This window comes from Ipomoea nil, unplaced genomic scaffold (assembly GCF_001879475.1).
Source record: "Ipomoea nil cultivar Tokyo-kokei standard unplaced genomic scaffold, Asagao_1.1 scaffold2694, whole genome shotgun sequence".
NCBI classification, from domain to species: Eukaryota; Viridiplantae; Streptophyta; class Magnoliopsida; order Solanales; family Convolvulaceae; genus Ipomoea; species Ipomoea nil.
In genome coordinates, this window is record NW_017619122.1 from 1,115,454 (window position 1) to 1,131,556 (window position 16,103).

Consider the following 16,103-nt stretch of genomic DNA (forward strand, 5'->3'; position numbering starts at 1 on the left):
TGAAATGCTTTTAATAGAATTGTTACTCATGTTCTTTTCTTTTGTTTCTTGAACACAGGGCAAGAAGAAGAAATTCACCAATGCTGTTGGTATGGCCCATGAAGATGAGTAAGTGATTCCCTTGCAATCTGTTAAATTGTAAGGCAAAACATTTCTGTTACTTTATAAACATCAACTCAGACTCATTTACAGCTCACAACTCTTGTTCTTATTATTTTGGGATTACCCAGCTTGATGCCGGGGCCTTTTGCATTGGGACAGACCAAATGTTATTTGCTTTACAGCCTTTTCTCTATCTATAATGTAAAGCTGGCCAAGTTAAATTCAGATTTCAGACACAAAAAGTGAGTGTTGTCTTGGGGCAGAAAAATAGATTTTTTCTTACTTCCTGGGTATGTTCATGAGGAAGGGGTTGGAGCTGGGTGACAGCTGAAAATGGTGCTTCATATTTTCTCTGTACATATATATATATATATATATATATATATATATATATATATATATATATATATATATATATATATATATATATATATATATATATATATATATATATATATGTGTGTGTGTGTGTGTGTGTGTGTGTGTGTGTGTGTGTGTGTGTGTGTGTGTGTGTGTGTGTGTGTGTGTGTGTTATTCATTGGATATTGGATTGCTGCTGGAGTTGAAAAGGGAAGAACTGTCTCTGACCTGTGGTTGCAAACTTGCATTCCTTCCCTTGCTGTTTAACAACAAAATATAGAATAGCTCTTGCAACTTGTCAAAAGAAATCATAAACTGCTGCTGATTAGTAGAAGCCATTGTTGTGCATTATCTGTGGGTTTCCTGTTTCCATACAATTTTGAAGAGTTGATGATGTTGTTACTTTAAAGCTAATAGTGTAACTTATTATATAACATTCTATGTAATAACCCTCAGAACAACCGCATTCTATCTCAACTGCATACATAAGTCACTTGATTACTTTCTTTTCCATGAATTGTATTACACTAGTGTGACTTATACTATGCTAACTTGCTGAAATTTGATTTCTGCTAGATGATGTGGAAGTTTATGTTGTTTCTGTTAGACTAAAATATCACATGCATCAAAGAATATGTGATCATAGGATCGACTAACCTCCAGCCATAGTTTCTGTTACGGTTGAGCGATCCGGACTGCTGCAGAGATAACGAGTATTTTGTCTCTCACTTTACTCAGCTCTCTCTAGATGGTGTATGAGGTATGTAATGTGAGCAGTGAGAGGACTAGTGAACTTATATAACCACTGGCCATCATTGTGGTTGATTGTCTTTAGGTCTCCTAAACCCTAACCAGACTCCTAATCATAATGGTAGTCTAGCTATTAGGTTATTAGTGTTGCACCACATATCAAATACTGAATATTATCATAACTTATCCTAATGTTATAATAATAGTAACGGATAAACGTTACATTCTCCCACTTGGTGCAAGCACTACCACTCAATAACAGAAAAACACCAACCATAATGATATGTTCTCATTAGCACGAGTAGTATCCATTATGATCAAATGCAAACTGCCATTGAGCACTTAATTAGGAAACAAAACCCAACGAAATAAACCCTATGTTTATTCCAAGTCCCTGAAGTACATTTTCTCATCAATATGAAACAAATGAAGGTGTACACAATTGAGAAAATGTCTGAATGCCAAAGAATTTTAAACTGAATGTATATACAAATTCCATAGTGGGAAAAAGTCCCATTTTCTGAACCAGATCCTTGAATTTAACTAAAGGCATGCATTTAGTCAAGGGATCTGCTGACACCAACTCAGTATGAATGTGTTCAAAGAATACAACTTTATTTTTGACACGATTCCTAATTGCTAAGAACTTGATGTCGATGTGCTTAATTCGACTCCCACTTTTGTGGTCTTAGCTAGGAAGACTGTAGCTGAGTTGTCACAGTAAACTTTCAATGGCTTAGATATGGAATCCATAATTCTAAGCCCAGAGATAAAATTCTTTAGCCAAACACCCTATAAAGTTGCCTCGAAACTGGAAACGAACTTGGCTTCCATGGTAGAAGTAGCTATTAAGGACTGTTTAACACTTCTCCATGAGATAGCCTCACTGGCCATAATAAAGACGCACCCTGAAGTTGATTTTCGAGAATCAACACAGCCAGCGAAGTCCGTGTCTGAATAACCGACAAGATCTAAATTGTCCGTCTGCCTAAACCCAAGCTTGTAACCTTTGGTTCATCTTAGATACCTTAGAACCCTCTTTACAGCTCTCCAAAAGTCTAACCCTTAGCTTTGGGAGCAACATTAGATGAACAATTTTGCACATGAAATCTCTCTAAAACTTTGTTTATATAGGTTTCTTGAGATAAGCTCAGTATACCCCGGGACCTATCTCTACGAATTTTAATGCCGATAATGTAAGAGGCATCACCCATATCCTTCATATCAAAGTTCTTAGAAAGAAATTGTTTCACGAAGCATCCCCTTATCATTGGTGGCAAGTAAGATGTCATCCACATATAAAACAAGAAAGGAAATTTTACTCCCACTCACCTTTTGGTATATACAGTTATCTGAGGGATTTTCAACAAAACCAAATGAAGAAATTACCCCATCGAATTTGATGTACCATTGACGGGAGGCTTGTTTTAAACCGTATATGGATTTCTTAAGCTTATATACTAAATGCTCACCACCCCTAGAAGAGAAACCTTCAGGTTGTTTCATAAAAACCTCCTCTTCTAGATCACCATTTAGGAAAGCGGTTTTCACATCCATTTGTTGCAACTCAAGATTAAAATGTGCAACTAATGCCAGAATGATCCGAAGTGAATCTTCCTTTGATACAGGAGAAAATGTCTCCTTGTAATCGATTCCTTCTTTTTGAGTAAATCCCTTGGCAACAAGCCGGGCCTTGTATCTCTCAATGTTGCCTAATGAGTTTCTTTTAGCCTTAAAGACCCATTTACAACCAATGGCCTTGGCCCCATTAGGCAACTCAACAAGATCCCAAACTCCATTGTCCTTCATGGAATTTATTTCATCCTTCATGGCTTCTAACCATAAGTCAGACTGTGCACAATTTGTGGCTTGAGAGAATGTTTCAGGATCATTTTCTGCCCCTATGTCAGATTCTTGTAGATACGAAACATAATAACTAGGAACTGTTGATCGCCTTATCCGAGTAGACCGTCTTAAGGTTGGACCCTCATCACCTTGTACAGGTTGCGGGGCAACTACCTCTTCAGGAACTGGTGGCAGTTCTTGAATCGGTTCAGTCTGCATCGGCTCAGAATCTTGCTGTATATCCTGAGTTGGTTCAACCATTGGTTCGAAATCTAGTTCAGACAGTTGCTGTAAGTCCTGAACTGGTTCTTCCAAAGGTTGATCCTCAACAGTTTGTGGAACCTCAACGGTAGGCGCTATATCTACAGGCAGAACTAAAGGAGCACTGCGGATAAGTACCACCAGATGACGTAGAAGGGTGAGAGTCAATATGATCGAAAGAAGGAACTAAGTCCTTAAACCGATCACTCCCACTAATCAAGTCACCTTCAAGAAATTCAGCATTCCTTGATTCCACTATCCTAGTAGTATGAGATGGACAATAGAACCTATAACCCTTAGAAGATTGTGCATATCCAATAAAGAAAGCACTAATCGTCCTTGGGTCAAGTTTCTTCTCGTGTGGGTTATATATCCTCACCTCAGACGGACATCCCTAAACACGCATATGTTGCAAACTCGGTTTCCAACCTTTGAATAACTCAAACGGTGTCTCAGGGACAGCCTTGGTTGGAACACGGTTTAATATATACGTTGCCGTCTTAAGTGCTTCATCCCACAACGACTTAGGAAGCTTAGAGTTGCTACGCATACTCCGCACCATATCCAGAAGGGTCCAGTTTCTTCTTTCAGCTACACCATTTTGGTCCGGAGAACCAGGTATGGTGTATTGGGCAACAATCCCATGCTCTTGAAGAAACTTAGCAAATAGACCAGGTGCTTGCCCATTCTTATTGTATCTACCATAGTATTCACCACCCCTACCAGACCTAACTATGTGTATTTTCCTGTTACATTGGTTTTCAACTTCAGCTTTAAATGATTTAAAAGCATCCAATGCTTCATGTTTATGATGAAGTAAATACACATAGGAAAAACTTGAGAAGTCATCAATAAAGGTGGTGAAATATTTCTGACCAGGTATTGTCATACCAGGACAACATATGTCAGTATGAATAATTTCCAACAACGTTGTACTTCTATTGGCACCTTTCTTTGACTTGTTTGTCTGCTTACCCTTAATGTAGTCAACGCAAGTCTCAAAGTCAGTATAGTCTAGAGTAGAAAGTACTCCATCCTTTACCAACCTTTTAATACGCTCAAGGGAGATATGACATAATCTCCGATGCCACAACATTGAGGAATTGTCGTTAATACTGCACCGTTTGGTGCCGTTTTGAACATGTAAAGAATTGTAAACTGAATCATCTTTAATTTAAGACGGAAAAGACCATTAGACAATGTACCAGTACCAACACAAGTATAATAATGAAATAACTTGATATTATTGGTATTAAATTCAAAAGAATATCCGAAGGGTACAAGTCTAGATACTGAAACTAAGTTCCTAGAAAAACTAGGAACATAAAATGTCTTTTCTAACGTCATTACAAAGCCATTGTCCAAAACTAAATTGCAAACTTCGACAGCTTCGACTGGTGATGCAATCTTGTTTCCAGAGAAGATGCTACACTCAGTTCCCGTTGGCTGTCTCAATTTTGTCAAATCCTGCAAAGAGTTTGCAATGTGGATTGTTGAACCAGAGTCAACCCACCAAGAATTAGTATTAACTTCTGACATATTAGATTCGAAACAAACAAAAGAAGATGGAACATACCCAAGCTTAGCCACAAGCTAAGCCTTTGTTCCTCCATTGCACACATGGTTATCAACTCATTGATAGACCAGTCCTCTTTATGTGTGATGTAGAAAATCTTAAAAGGATTGTACTCTTGAGGAAGGGTATCAAGTGCAAAAAACACCAAATAATCATTTGGTAGAATGATTTCCAACTCCTTTAATTGAGCCGCAATATCCTTGAGTTGCATAATGTGTTCACGCGTTCCCTTGACAGTGGAAAGACGCAAATTTCTCAACTTCATGATTAGAGTCATTGCCAAAACTTTCTTTGATTCAATGAAGTTATCATCGATAGCTTTGAGCAAGGGTTTCGCTTTCTTAATGTCCTCAAAGCAAAAACAAATTTTTCTAGAAATTCTTGACTTAATGAAGAGCACACAAAATCCATTGGATTTCTCCCCTTGTGCGCAAAGCTGCTTGGCTTCGCCAGTGCTTTCTTCAGTAACCTCAGGGGGTTCCTCATTGAGAACAGCGTAATCCAACTCTAATAATCTTAATTGCAAGAGAATAGCATCTTTCCATTCTTTGTGGTTATCTTCATTAAGGATTGGAACATTAATTTGTGTTTGGGTGCCAGGATGAGTTGCTGTAAAGAATAATAATTAATGCTTGGTTAGAATTTTCGAGGCACAAAAAATTAGAGAGAGATACTGAAGTACATAATATTACCAATGTAAAATTATGCGAAAGATAAATTCGGATGCCATAAAAATTGCCTGTGGGCTAAATTTTTACGCATAATGAATTTACCAAAACTGAATGGTGGAAACGGAATGGGTGCGATTTTAATTTTTCCACCCTTAATGACAAAACTACCAAAACTATATGCCGATACATAATCCCTGTGGGCAAATTATGATCATAGTATGGTATTTCATCCTAATTAACCCTACAAATATAACAAAATTGCCTGTGGGCTAAATTTTGCCATATCACGCAGAGTGAATTACAATATTCTTGCATTAACTTTATGTGAGTAAAACTTAATATGTAATTTTGGAAAAATTAAAGATGCTGTGGCTACTCTTTAATTAACCAAAGAACATAATCACATTAGCAAGAAAACCTAATTAACAAACAGATTAAACCAAAATATGATAGACAATCCTTAGGTATACTCCCAGAAAAGTTGGTCGAGACGAAGCTCGGTTAAAAACCAACTCCTTAGACAGAGTAGCATCGCAAGGGGACTAGTAGCAACAAGGCTTTCAAGCCAGGGCCATAGAACTAGTATTCCTCCCAAGAAACTTCCCTAATTCATGTGTTCTCATTTTTGAAGTAAAATCATTTGAGAGATCTAAAGAGTAGTTTCACCTATGGATAAGGCTTTAAATAGGGTAAAACTACGAATTGTTTATGTACTTTATGTGCTTTAGGAACTTTATAAAACACGAATGGAGTAATAACTGAAGATTGAGTAATAATATGCATAATCTAACCTGAAAGTCACTAATTCACCTAAAAGGCACTAAACCATGCATAGCATATAATTCAGACCTCAAAGGCTCTAAATTTTTCTTAATGAACATGCTTTTCTACATGCATAATTATAACAGTCAAATAATTATTGCAATAAAGAGATAAATAGCATGCTCAGATTATGCACATTACTCACAAATACTCCACAATTAAATTGTAACACTTAATACAATTTAAACTGAAAAACATTATTAAATTAAAATTCAACTGAAGAATTAAAACTGAATAATTATTCAAAGTTGAACAATAATTTAATAATAGACTTAATAAAAAATTTCAATTGGATAATTTAATTAGAAGAAGTCCAAATATGATGATGATATTAAACTGAATGAATTGATGTAGTCCAAATATCAATTCAGATTTGATCCAGAACCAAAACAGGCCCAGTAAAAAATAATAATAATATTATTATTATTAAATTTTTTTTTTTTTTAAATGAGCCCAGGTCTGGCCCAAATGGCCAGACCTGGCCCAATTAACTTAAGCCAAACATTCATCATCCATCTTCTTCATCTGAATAATCGCAAGTCAGCACCGGAATTCGAAAAACAAGAAGCAATTTCCGGCGAAGCAGCGAAAAGGCCAAAAATTAATTATCCAATTTCATTTTTTTTTTTTAATTTCTTAATGCGGAATAAACCAAATTTCCAGCAGCCCAGACAATTTAATTGCGAACCAAAGAATATTCACCATATGTAATTTAATTATACAAATATGTATACAACATATGCAAATATTATATACAATTAAACAAAAAAAAAACTAGGCAGAGATTATTTATGGCGACTGATACCAACTGTTAGACTAAAATATCACATGCATCAAAGAATATGTGATCATAGGATCGACTAACCTCCAGCCATAGTTTCTGTTACGGTTGAGCGATCCGGACTGCTGCAGAGATAACGAGTATTTTGTCTCTCACTTTACTCAGCTCTCTCTAGATGGTGTATGAGGTATGTAATGTGAGCAGTGAGAGGACTAGTGACCTTATATAACCACTGGCCATCATTGTGGTTGATTGTCTTTAGGTCTCCTAAACCCTAACCAGACTCCTAATCATAATGGTAGTCTAGCTATTAGGTTATTAGTGTTGCACCACATATCAAATACTGAATATTATCATAACTTATCCTAATGTTATAATAATAGTAACGGATAAACGTTACAGTTTCATTATATTGTATTGTATTGTTTTTTATACTTATTTATTTTGTTCTCACTTAGAACTATCTGCATCAAGTAATCATGCTGGGAGTAAGCTCCCTGATGTGTTCCAGTTGAAGATTGGCTGTGAAGTCATCCCAGCTTACAGGATTTCAGAACTGATGAAACAAAAAAGTTTGGAGGTATATTATTATCAGTACATACATTAAAAGCTCTTTATTTTCTGTTTTTATAATTTATCAAATCAATTTTTGGCTTCAATGATATTTGATTGCTATTTTCTCTATCGCTTAAATCTCCAGGGTAATTAAAAGCTTGAGTTTAGCTTGAGTTTAACTTCAATATATTTTTTTTAAATTCTTAGATTTAATTATTTTCATTATACTAACTTTCTAACTTGAGTTTAAGTGGGATGTCTTCACAGCCAATCTTCAACGGAACACATCAGGGAGCTTACTCCCAGCATGATTACTTGATGCAGATAGTTCTAAGTGAGAACAAAATAAATAAGTATAAAAAACAATACAATACAAGGAGAGTACTATCAATCCAGCAACATCTAAGTACATGGATTTCTTGTTGGCTACAGCATTAGGGAAGGTTGAAGGGGTGAAAGCTCCAGGTAAACTTGCCACTCCCTTTGAGAAAACGAAGTTGGCAGCTTATACCCTTGGTGCTATGACACCTTGCATGAGACTTTATGCCTACATTGGTAAGGAGTTGCGGGGGCTTCTTGATGGTAAATGTAATCATCCATACAAGAAGTGGATTGAGAATTACTTCTCCGAAGGTTTCCAGGTTTCTTTATTTTCATGTAATCTCTTAACACGATTGACTTTTGATTATCAAAAATTTCTAATTTCAATAGTTAAAACACTTAATAAGATTTATATCAGCATAACACACTACATATTGATGGTACACATCTTATTTAATTGTCTCACTTTAGATGGTGAAAGCCTAAGTGCCTAACAACATACCATTGCATGTGATGAACACTTGTAGACCTGTCCAAATCCAAGCCATATATGTACCCAGCTAAACACACAGTATAGCTAGAGCAAATCAGACTTTTAAGATTCCTATTCTTATTTATTTATTTATTTATTTATTTATAATAATAACTAGTTTTATTACATCTGCAGTGTTTTTGGACAGAAAATGCTAAGAAAGAGGGCTTGAATCGGGTAGTTTATCTAAGCAAAAATGGGTGTTTGGTTAAAAAAAAAACAACCAGAAGGTTGGTTGTCATGGCAGAAGAAACAGATCGATCTTCTACATTCTATTCACAATTAAAACAGCTGCCCCACCTCCATTCCCTGTCCCTCTTGCCGAAAAAAAATGAAAATACAGATGAACCCTTGTAAACATATCCAATAGTTAAATATGAGGAGATAAAGAACGTAAACATAAACTGAAGCAACAAATTTAAAACACAAAATTATCCTAGGACATATATTAGAGCTCTTATCTTTAACTGCTATTTGATGCATTACGAGATTTTTAGCAAACAAAGTTGATAGATAGTTATTGTGTGTATTTTTAGATGGATGATGATATGTATGGTGTCTATTTCATATCATGGTTGCTTTAGTTTATTCAGATTTGGAATTCTTGCATTTTGGTTTGGTTATTTAAAATATTGCTGTTGCTTTTGATTGTCACTGTTATTTTTATTTTGGGTTGGTTATGGACCAAACCTACCAAATGCAATTGGTAGTGTCTTCTTTTTGCCTAGTTCCCTTTGCTTTTCTTTCACTAACACTGCCGCCAATACTCACTATCTATCTATCTAGCTATCTCTTATAATGTTATATTGACTACGTACTAATTTATTTACTCACTTTTTACATGTAGTTTCAACAAGTTGATTATGACAAAGCGGTTATTGATCTGGTGCGTTCTGAATGAGCCGATATTCTATCATGTTATATAGAGTAGGTATGATTTGACGTTGTAATCATTTAGACTTGGTTCGTAGAATTGTTTTTTGTAGTATTATGACTTGGATGATGATTCGATTAGAATTGGTAATGAAAGTATTTTGACTTGTTATTTTGAACCTTGCTTAGCTTCTTCAAAATTATGTAACTACACTTGGCCATGGTGAATGGATAAATTGATTTTTTTTTATATGATTAAAATTTAAGCAGGTTAAAAATGGGTTGAGACAACCGTTGTCTATTTTACAATAGACAACAGTTTGAAACTGTTGTTTTTTCTACAAAAGACAACAGTTTATAGGCGTGACTTTTAACAACAGCGATTTCAACAACACACAATAGACAACAGTTTATAACTGTTGTCTTTTAAAGAAAAGACAACAGTTAAAAACCGTTGTCTATGTGCATCACTTTTAACAACACCGGTTTCAACAACATTGAATAGACAACGGGTCAGAAACTGTTGTCTTTTCTAGAAAAGACAACGGTTAAAAACCGTTGTCTATATTCGTGACTTTTAACAACACTGGTTTCAACAACACTTAATAGACAACGGTTAAAATACCGTTGTCGTTTATAGAAAAGACAACGGTTAAAAACCGTTGTCTATGTGCGTGACTTTTAACAACGCCGGTTTCAACAACACTTAATAGACAACGGTTAAAAAACCGTTGTCGTTTCTAGAAAAGACAACGGTTATTAACCGTTGTCTATGTGCGTGACTTTTAACAACACCGGTTTCAACAACACTTAATAGACAACAGTTAAAAAACCGTTGTCGTTTCTAGAAAAGACAACGGTTATTAACCGTTGTCTATGTGCGTGACTTACAACAACACCAGCTTCAACAACACTTAATAGACAACGGTTAAAAAACCGTTGTTGTTTCTAGAAAAGACAACAGTTATTAACCGTTGTCTATGTGCGTGACTTACAACAACACCGACTTCAACAACACTTAATAGACAACGGTTAAAAAACCGTTGTTGTTTCTAGAAAAGACAACGGTTAAAAAACCGTTGTCTATGCGCGAGACTTACAACAACACCGGCTTCAACAACAGAAATTATATCCCTACGACAGCGGTTATTAACCGTTGTCTATGTGCATTTTTCTTGTAGTGAGTGCTTTTAGGAGAGTAGTTAGAGCATGCGATAGTGACATTGGAACGATTAGATTGCATGCTCTCAATTTTCTTATTGATCGAACTTTTACCTATCAGTTAAAACTTTTATGATTGGAGCAATCCACTACTCAAATTATGTGACACCCCGTAAATCTAAATACTAATCGAGGATTAATTGAAGAATTAATCCAAGTCTCTTTGGTAATCCATTTCTAAAAATCCTAAAATTTGATAGTCGAGTGACTAGATTTTGACTAGTCATTTAAGTCAAATGGGTGTACCTTGTGCTTCTTGAGTTGTGCCCTTGTCCCCTTGTCTTTCCAACCTTAGTAAGGGTAAAAATGGTTTTTCACCTATGAATTGTGGTTCAAGCTACCCTAGCAAGGCATTTCATTTCATTCATCCTTTCAACCTAACACTCAAACACTCTAGCTTCTCTCTAAAATAACCTAGCTTATTCTTCAAGCAAGAAGGTGGACCTCCAAGCCTTGCAAGATCTTTCACCAAGATTCCTTCTTTCTTCTTCTTGAGCATAGGAAAGGGTAAGGTTCTTAGCTTTTTAGTGTTTTTAGTCATCTTTTGGGTGTCTTTATCTAAAGTTAGAACCTTTCTTGTGTTTTGGCTTGTGTAAGAAGTTGGTATGGAAGAAGAGCTCTAGGAAGAAGCTTAAGAGGGTGATTAGAGTGGTTGTTGGTCTACAAAGGTAACACATGCTATACAAAACCTATTTTCTTACTTAAATAATGATTCTTGGCTTCTACTTGTTGTTCTTGTGATGATTTGTGAGATTTGATGCATGATCTTGTGGTGATACATGTTTAGAGCTTGTTTTTAGGTTTCTTGAATGCCATTTCTTGGCTATTTCTTGGGTTCAAGTCATATCTTTGTTGTGTGTGAGATTTTGGGTGTTTTGGACTTGGACTTGACCTTGGTGATGAAAATTCCCGAAGGAATTTGTGGAGTACAGGTTGTACCCCGCGGGCGGAACGGCGGGCAGTGGCCTACCCGCTGCCCCACCCGTGGGGAACAAGGCCTTTTGTGGGGTGTACCCCGCGGGGTACATTGTTGGCGTTGTGCGGCGATTTGTTCCCCGTGATTCTTTCTTCTCGGTATTGATGTTTTGACCTGTGACACCCCGTAATCCAAATTCAATTAAGAGATTAATTGAGTAATTAATCCTAATCCAATTGATAATTTAATTCCTTAAATTTCTGAAAATTCAATAGTCGGGGACTAGTAATTGACTAGTCAACCCAAAGTCAAGTGTTGTACCTAAAGCTTTGTGAGTAGTTCCCTTGTTCCCTTACACCTCTTCATTTTAGTAAGGGTAAATTGGACATTTTCTTTCATGATTGTATTCCAAGTTAACCTAGGAGACATCTCTCATTTCTATCCTAACACTTTCAAAGCAAAAAGCTCTTCCTTCTCTCTAAAAACCTAGCTAGCTTTCTCTCCAAGCTAAGTTTAGAATTTCCAAGATCTTCAAAGTTCATCTCCAAGATTCCACCTTTCTTACCTTTGAGCATCTAGGAGGGTAAGATCTATGTTTCTTTTGTGTTTTTAGTGTCTTCTAAGGTGTCTTTTCTTAAAGATAGAATCTTTATGATCATTTGGTGTGTTCTTGAAGTGGGTGAGGAAGGTGAACCTTGTTAGGAGCTTTGAGAAGTGTTAAGTGAAGGCTTTTGTCTACAAGAGGTAACCCATGCTCTACAAAATCTATTTTGCTTACCTATATGATGATTTATTGGATTCTACATGTGATTTTGCTATGAAATGTGAGTGTTGATGCATTGTCTTGTGAAAATGCATATCTAGAGCTTGTTATTAGGGTTCTTGTATGCCATTGCTTGGTTATTCCTTTGATTCAAGTCACTTTGTTGTATTTGGTGAGATTTTGGATGTTTTGGACTTGAATTTGAGCTTGGTGTTGAAAATCCCCGAAGGGATAATTTGTGGTACAGAGGTGTACCCGCGGGCGGAATGGCGGGTAGGTGTCCACCCGCCGCCCACCCGCGGGGTACAGGCGTGTGGGAGATGGTGTTCCCGCGGGCGGAACGACGGGTGGGGGTCCACCCGCGGGTACGTATTTTGGTGTTGGGCAGGGATTTGTTTCCCGTGATTCTTTTGACTCGGTATTTGGTCTTTTGACTTCCCGATGTTCTTTTGTGGAACTATTTGAGTGGCTTCTTGATGTTTCGTATGTCTAGAACTATATGGTAGGATTCCATGTAGGTTTTGGTGTCTTGAATCGTGCTAAGTGTTCAACATTGTGATTCGTTGAACCATGATGAGTCTTGTGTGTTCTTCGGAACTATGTTTGGTTTACCCGTTTGATAAGCATGCTAGTTTGGTGTTTAAATTCTAGCGTGTGTGTTGTTTGTCTTATCCTATTGTGGATGATGACTTGTGTCAATCATCGTTGTTGTTGGATTGTAATCCATTCCTTGTTGAGTATGGTTTCATATCTTCGTTGTGATCCGTTGATTGATTCCTATTGTGGTGTGGTGTGTGTGGTTGTACCTGGATTGCACGATTAATGGTATGGGACATTAGTCACCAAGGTACGGCAGTGGTCCTCGTGGTGGCCATGACGTGATTATGGAGTTTGTGACCTGTGTGTCGGGTTCACGTATTTCTTGGGAGGCATGTGTTGCCATGTGTGTGATCGGTACCCTCGTGTACTATGAATTGGTGGTTTTGTTGGCGGTTTGTCAGCGGATGGGGACGACGGTCCTCGGAGGGAAAAGGTTGGACTTGTATGTACAGGGGTCCTGGAGGTAAAGGTTGGAACTAGCTATAAGGTTGGGGGTAGCCATAAGGTTGGAACCGGGCATAAGGAAGGCATATCAATTCGTGATGGGTGATGTCACGAAGGCATGTGTTGCCATTGTTGTGTATTTCTTTATTTGTGACATGTGTTGTCACAAAGGCATGCGTTGCCAATGTATGTGTCCTTATTCTCTTGAATTATGTATGTCGGGTGCTATTCTACTAAGTGATGGTAAAATACGCCTTGAGCCGTTCTTATGAGTCGTTATCGCTTCTTGTTGTCTTGGGATGTGTTCCCTTATCTTTGTTGTGAGTGCAAAGAGTCTTGTGTTTGACTTCTACTCTTGGATTTGAACTTATATATAGTATATCCCATTTCGCAAATGATTTTGTATATATAAACTATCTACATATGATATTTCACATGTATTGGTGGGTTACCAGCATCATTTGCTGACCGGGCGTCGTCCCATATATTTATGTGTTTCTTTCAGGTGCTGAGTAGACGAGAGCGCGGTCTAGAGACAGTTAGTATAGATCCCTTGAGACTTGTGATGATTTGGGTCTGCGTGCCTTTGTTAGACTCTAGACTTAATGTTGTTGACTTTGTCTTTGGATTGATAGATTATGTTGCAGATGTTTACACCTGTGCGTTCACCGTTGTGTGTGCGTGGCATAACACTCTACGTTTTCCATATATTCCATATTTAGTCTTCCGCTGTGTATGTTTTTATGGCTAGTTATCTGCATGATTAAGGTTTAAATTAGTATGGAAATCAGGGGTGTTACATGACCTCCCGTTGTTGATTTATTGGGCTATTTGTGAGTCTTCTTGATGTTTCGTATGTCTAGAACGGTGTGTTAGGAATCCATGTAGGATTTGGTGTCTTGAATCGTGCTAAGGGTCCAACTTTGTGATTCGTTGGGCTAATGTGAGTCTTGAATATTCTTTGGAACTAATTTTGGTTTACTGGTTTGATAAGCATGCTAGTTTGATGTTGATATGCTAGTATGTGTGGTTCGTTCCTTCTTATTGGGATTGGCAACTTGTGTTGACAATCATTTGGTGTTGGATTGTAATCCTTTGTTGTTGAGTATGCTCTCATGTCTTTGTTGTGATCGCTTGATTGATTCTTATGGTGTGATCGTATGCAAATCGTTATACCCTTTGTTGATACTTGATTGAGGCTATTGTTGAGCCTTAGTCTTCTTGATGATGATGTTGACTATGTGTGACTATGATTGAGATTGGTGGTTTTGTTACTTGAGCTTTGCTCATGAGTTCGGCGGTTTTGTGATAATGATATTTAATGGTACCCTCGTGTACTGAGAGTTCGGCGGTGATGTTTGGCGGTGTAGGTGGGGGGGGGGGGGCGGTCCCGGAGGTAAAAGGTTGGACTCAGAAGTACAGGGTGGCACTAGGAGGTAACGGTTGGAACTATGATAAGGCTGGGGGTAGCCAAAAGGTTGGAACAGAGCATAAGGTTGGAAGTTGAAAGTTGAAAGTTGGTACTTGGAACCATGAATCTTATGAAATGATTGTGTCATTGTGTGATTGTATGATTCCCTTACTTATGAGCATGTCTTGATGTATTCTACCTTGTGAAATGTAGAATGCATCCTGAGTTGTGTTGTCTATTATGTTTGTGGTCTTCTTATTGTTGTGAGGTTGTTGATCCTCGTTCTTATTGAGAGTGTAATGGTCTTTGATGTTGACTTCCTTCCTTGGTTTTAAAATGATATATACGGTATTCCTCAGTTTCAAATAACTTTGATTATATCTATCTATACTATGCTATTTAACGCGTATTGATGGGTTACACCATTATTCGCTAAAAGGGTGTTATCCCCATGTTTTACAGGTTTGAGTAGATGCCGAGCGCGCTAGATGTGGACGCTAGATAGAGTAGCTCCCATGTTTAGACGTTTATCTTTTGTTGGCCTGTGAGCCTAGATTAGTGGCCTGTGTGCCTAGACTTATGCTATTTGATGACTTTATAGTTTTAGCCTATGCACCCACGGTTTATGGGTGTGGCATAACATCTTTCCGATTTTAATTAGCTTCCGCTGTTGATAGTCTTAATGATTAGTTGTTTATCGTCTGAATTTAAGTTTTAAAAAGTAAATTGGGGGTGTTACAAATTACTCCAACAACAATTAATTCAAATAGCCTTTTGAAAAACACTGAGTTCAATTATATATATGGATGAGATCTGGTGCGGAGGGGGTGTTAGGTGAAATTTGCGGTGAAATCTGAGTCATTGATCAAATATAGATCAACAGCTCAAATCAATGAAAATTTAAAAATAAAAAATAAAAATCGAGCGTCTTGTAAGCTGAAGCAAAGAATAAAAAATGGTGCACCTTAAGTGGTACAAAGACACACCTTAAGTGTTAGAATGACGCACCTTAAGTGTTAAAATGAAGCACCTTAAGTCTTAACATCACGCACTTTCAGTTTTAAAAATGATGTACCTTAAGTGTCACAAAGACGCACCTTAAGTAGTAAAATCACGCACCTTAAGTGTTAAAAATTGCGCACCTTAATTGTAGAACTTATGCACCATAAGTTTATAACTGACGCACCTTAAATGTTAAAATGATGCATCTTAAGTGTTAAAAGGACGCACCTTAAGCTTTGAAACGACGCACCTTAAGCTTTAGAATGACGCTGCTTAAGTTTCAACAAAAAATGCACC

General features: G+C 37.1%; 1 protein-coding gene across 1 annotated transcript; it reads right to left on the minus strand.

The window, feature by feature from the left end:
- Positions 1 to 222: 222 nt before the first annotated feature.
- LOC109155153 lies at positions 223 to 7,262 on the minus strand. Its single transcript, XM_019302886.1, has 3 exons — positions 7,253 to 7,262; positions 4,895 to 5,503; positions 223 to 296 (listed from the first exon to the last, which is right to left on the minus strand). Exons 1-3 carry the CDS (start codon positions 7,260 to 7,262, stop codon positions 223 to 225), a joined length of 693 nt encoding a protein of 230 aa, XP_019158431.1.
- Between the last annotated feature and the right edge of the window lie 8,841 nt (positions 7,263 to 16,103).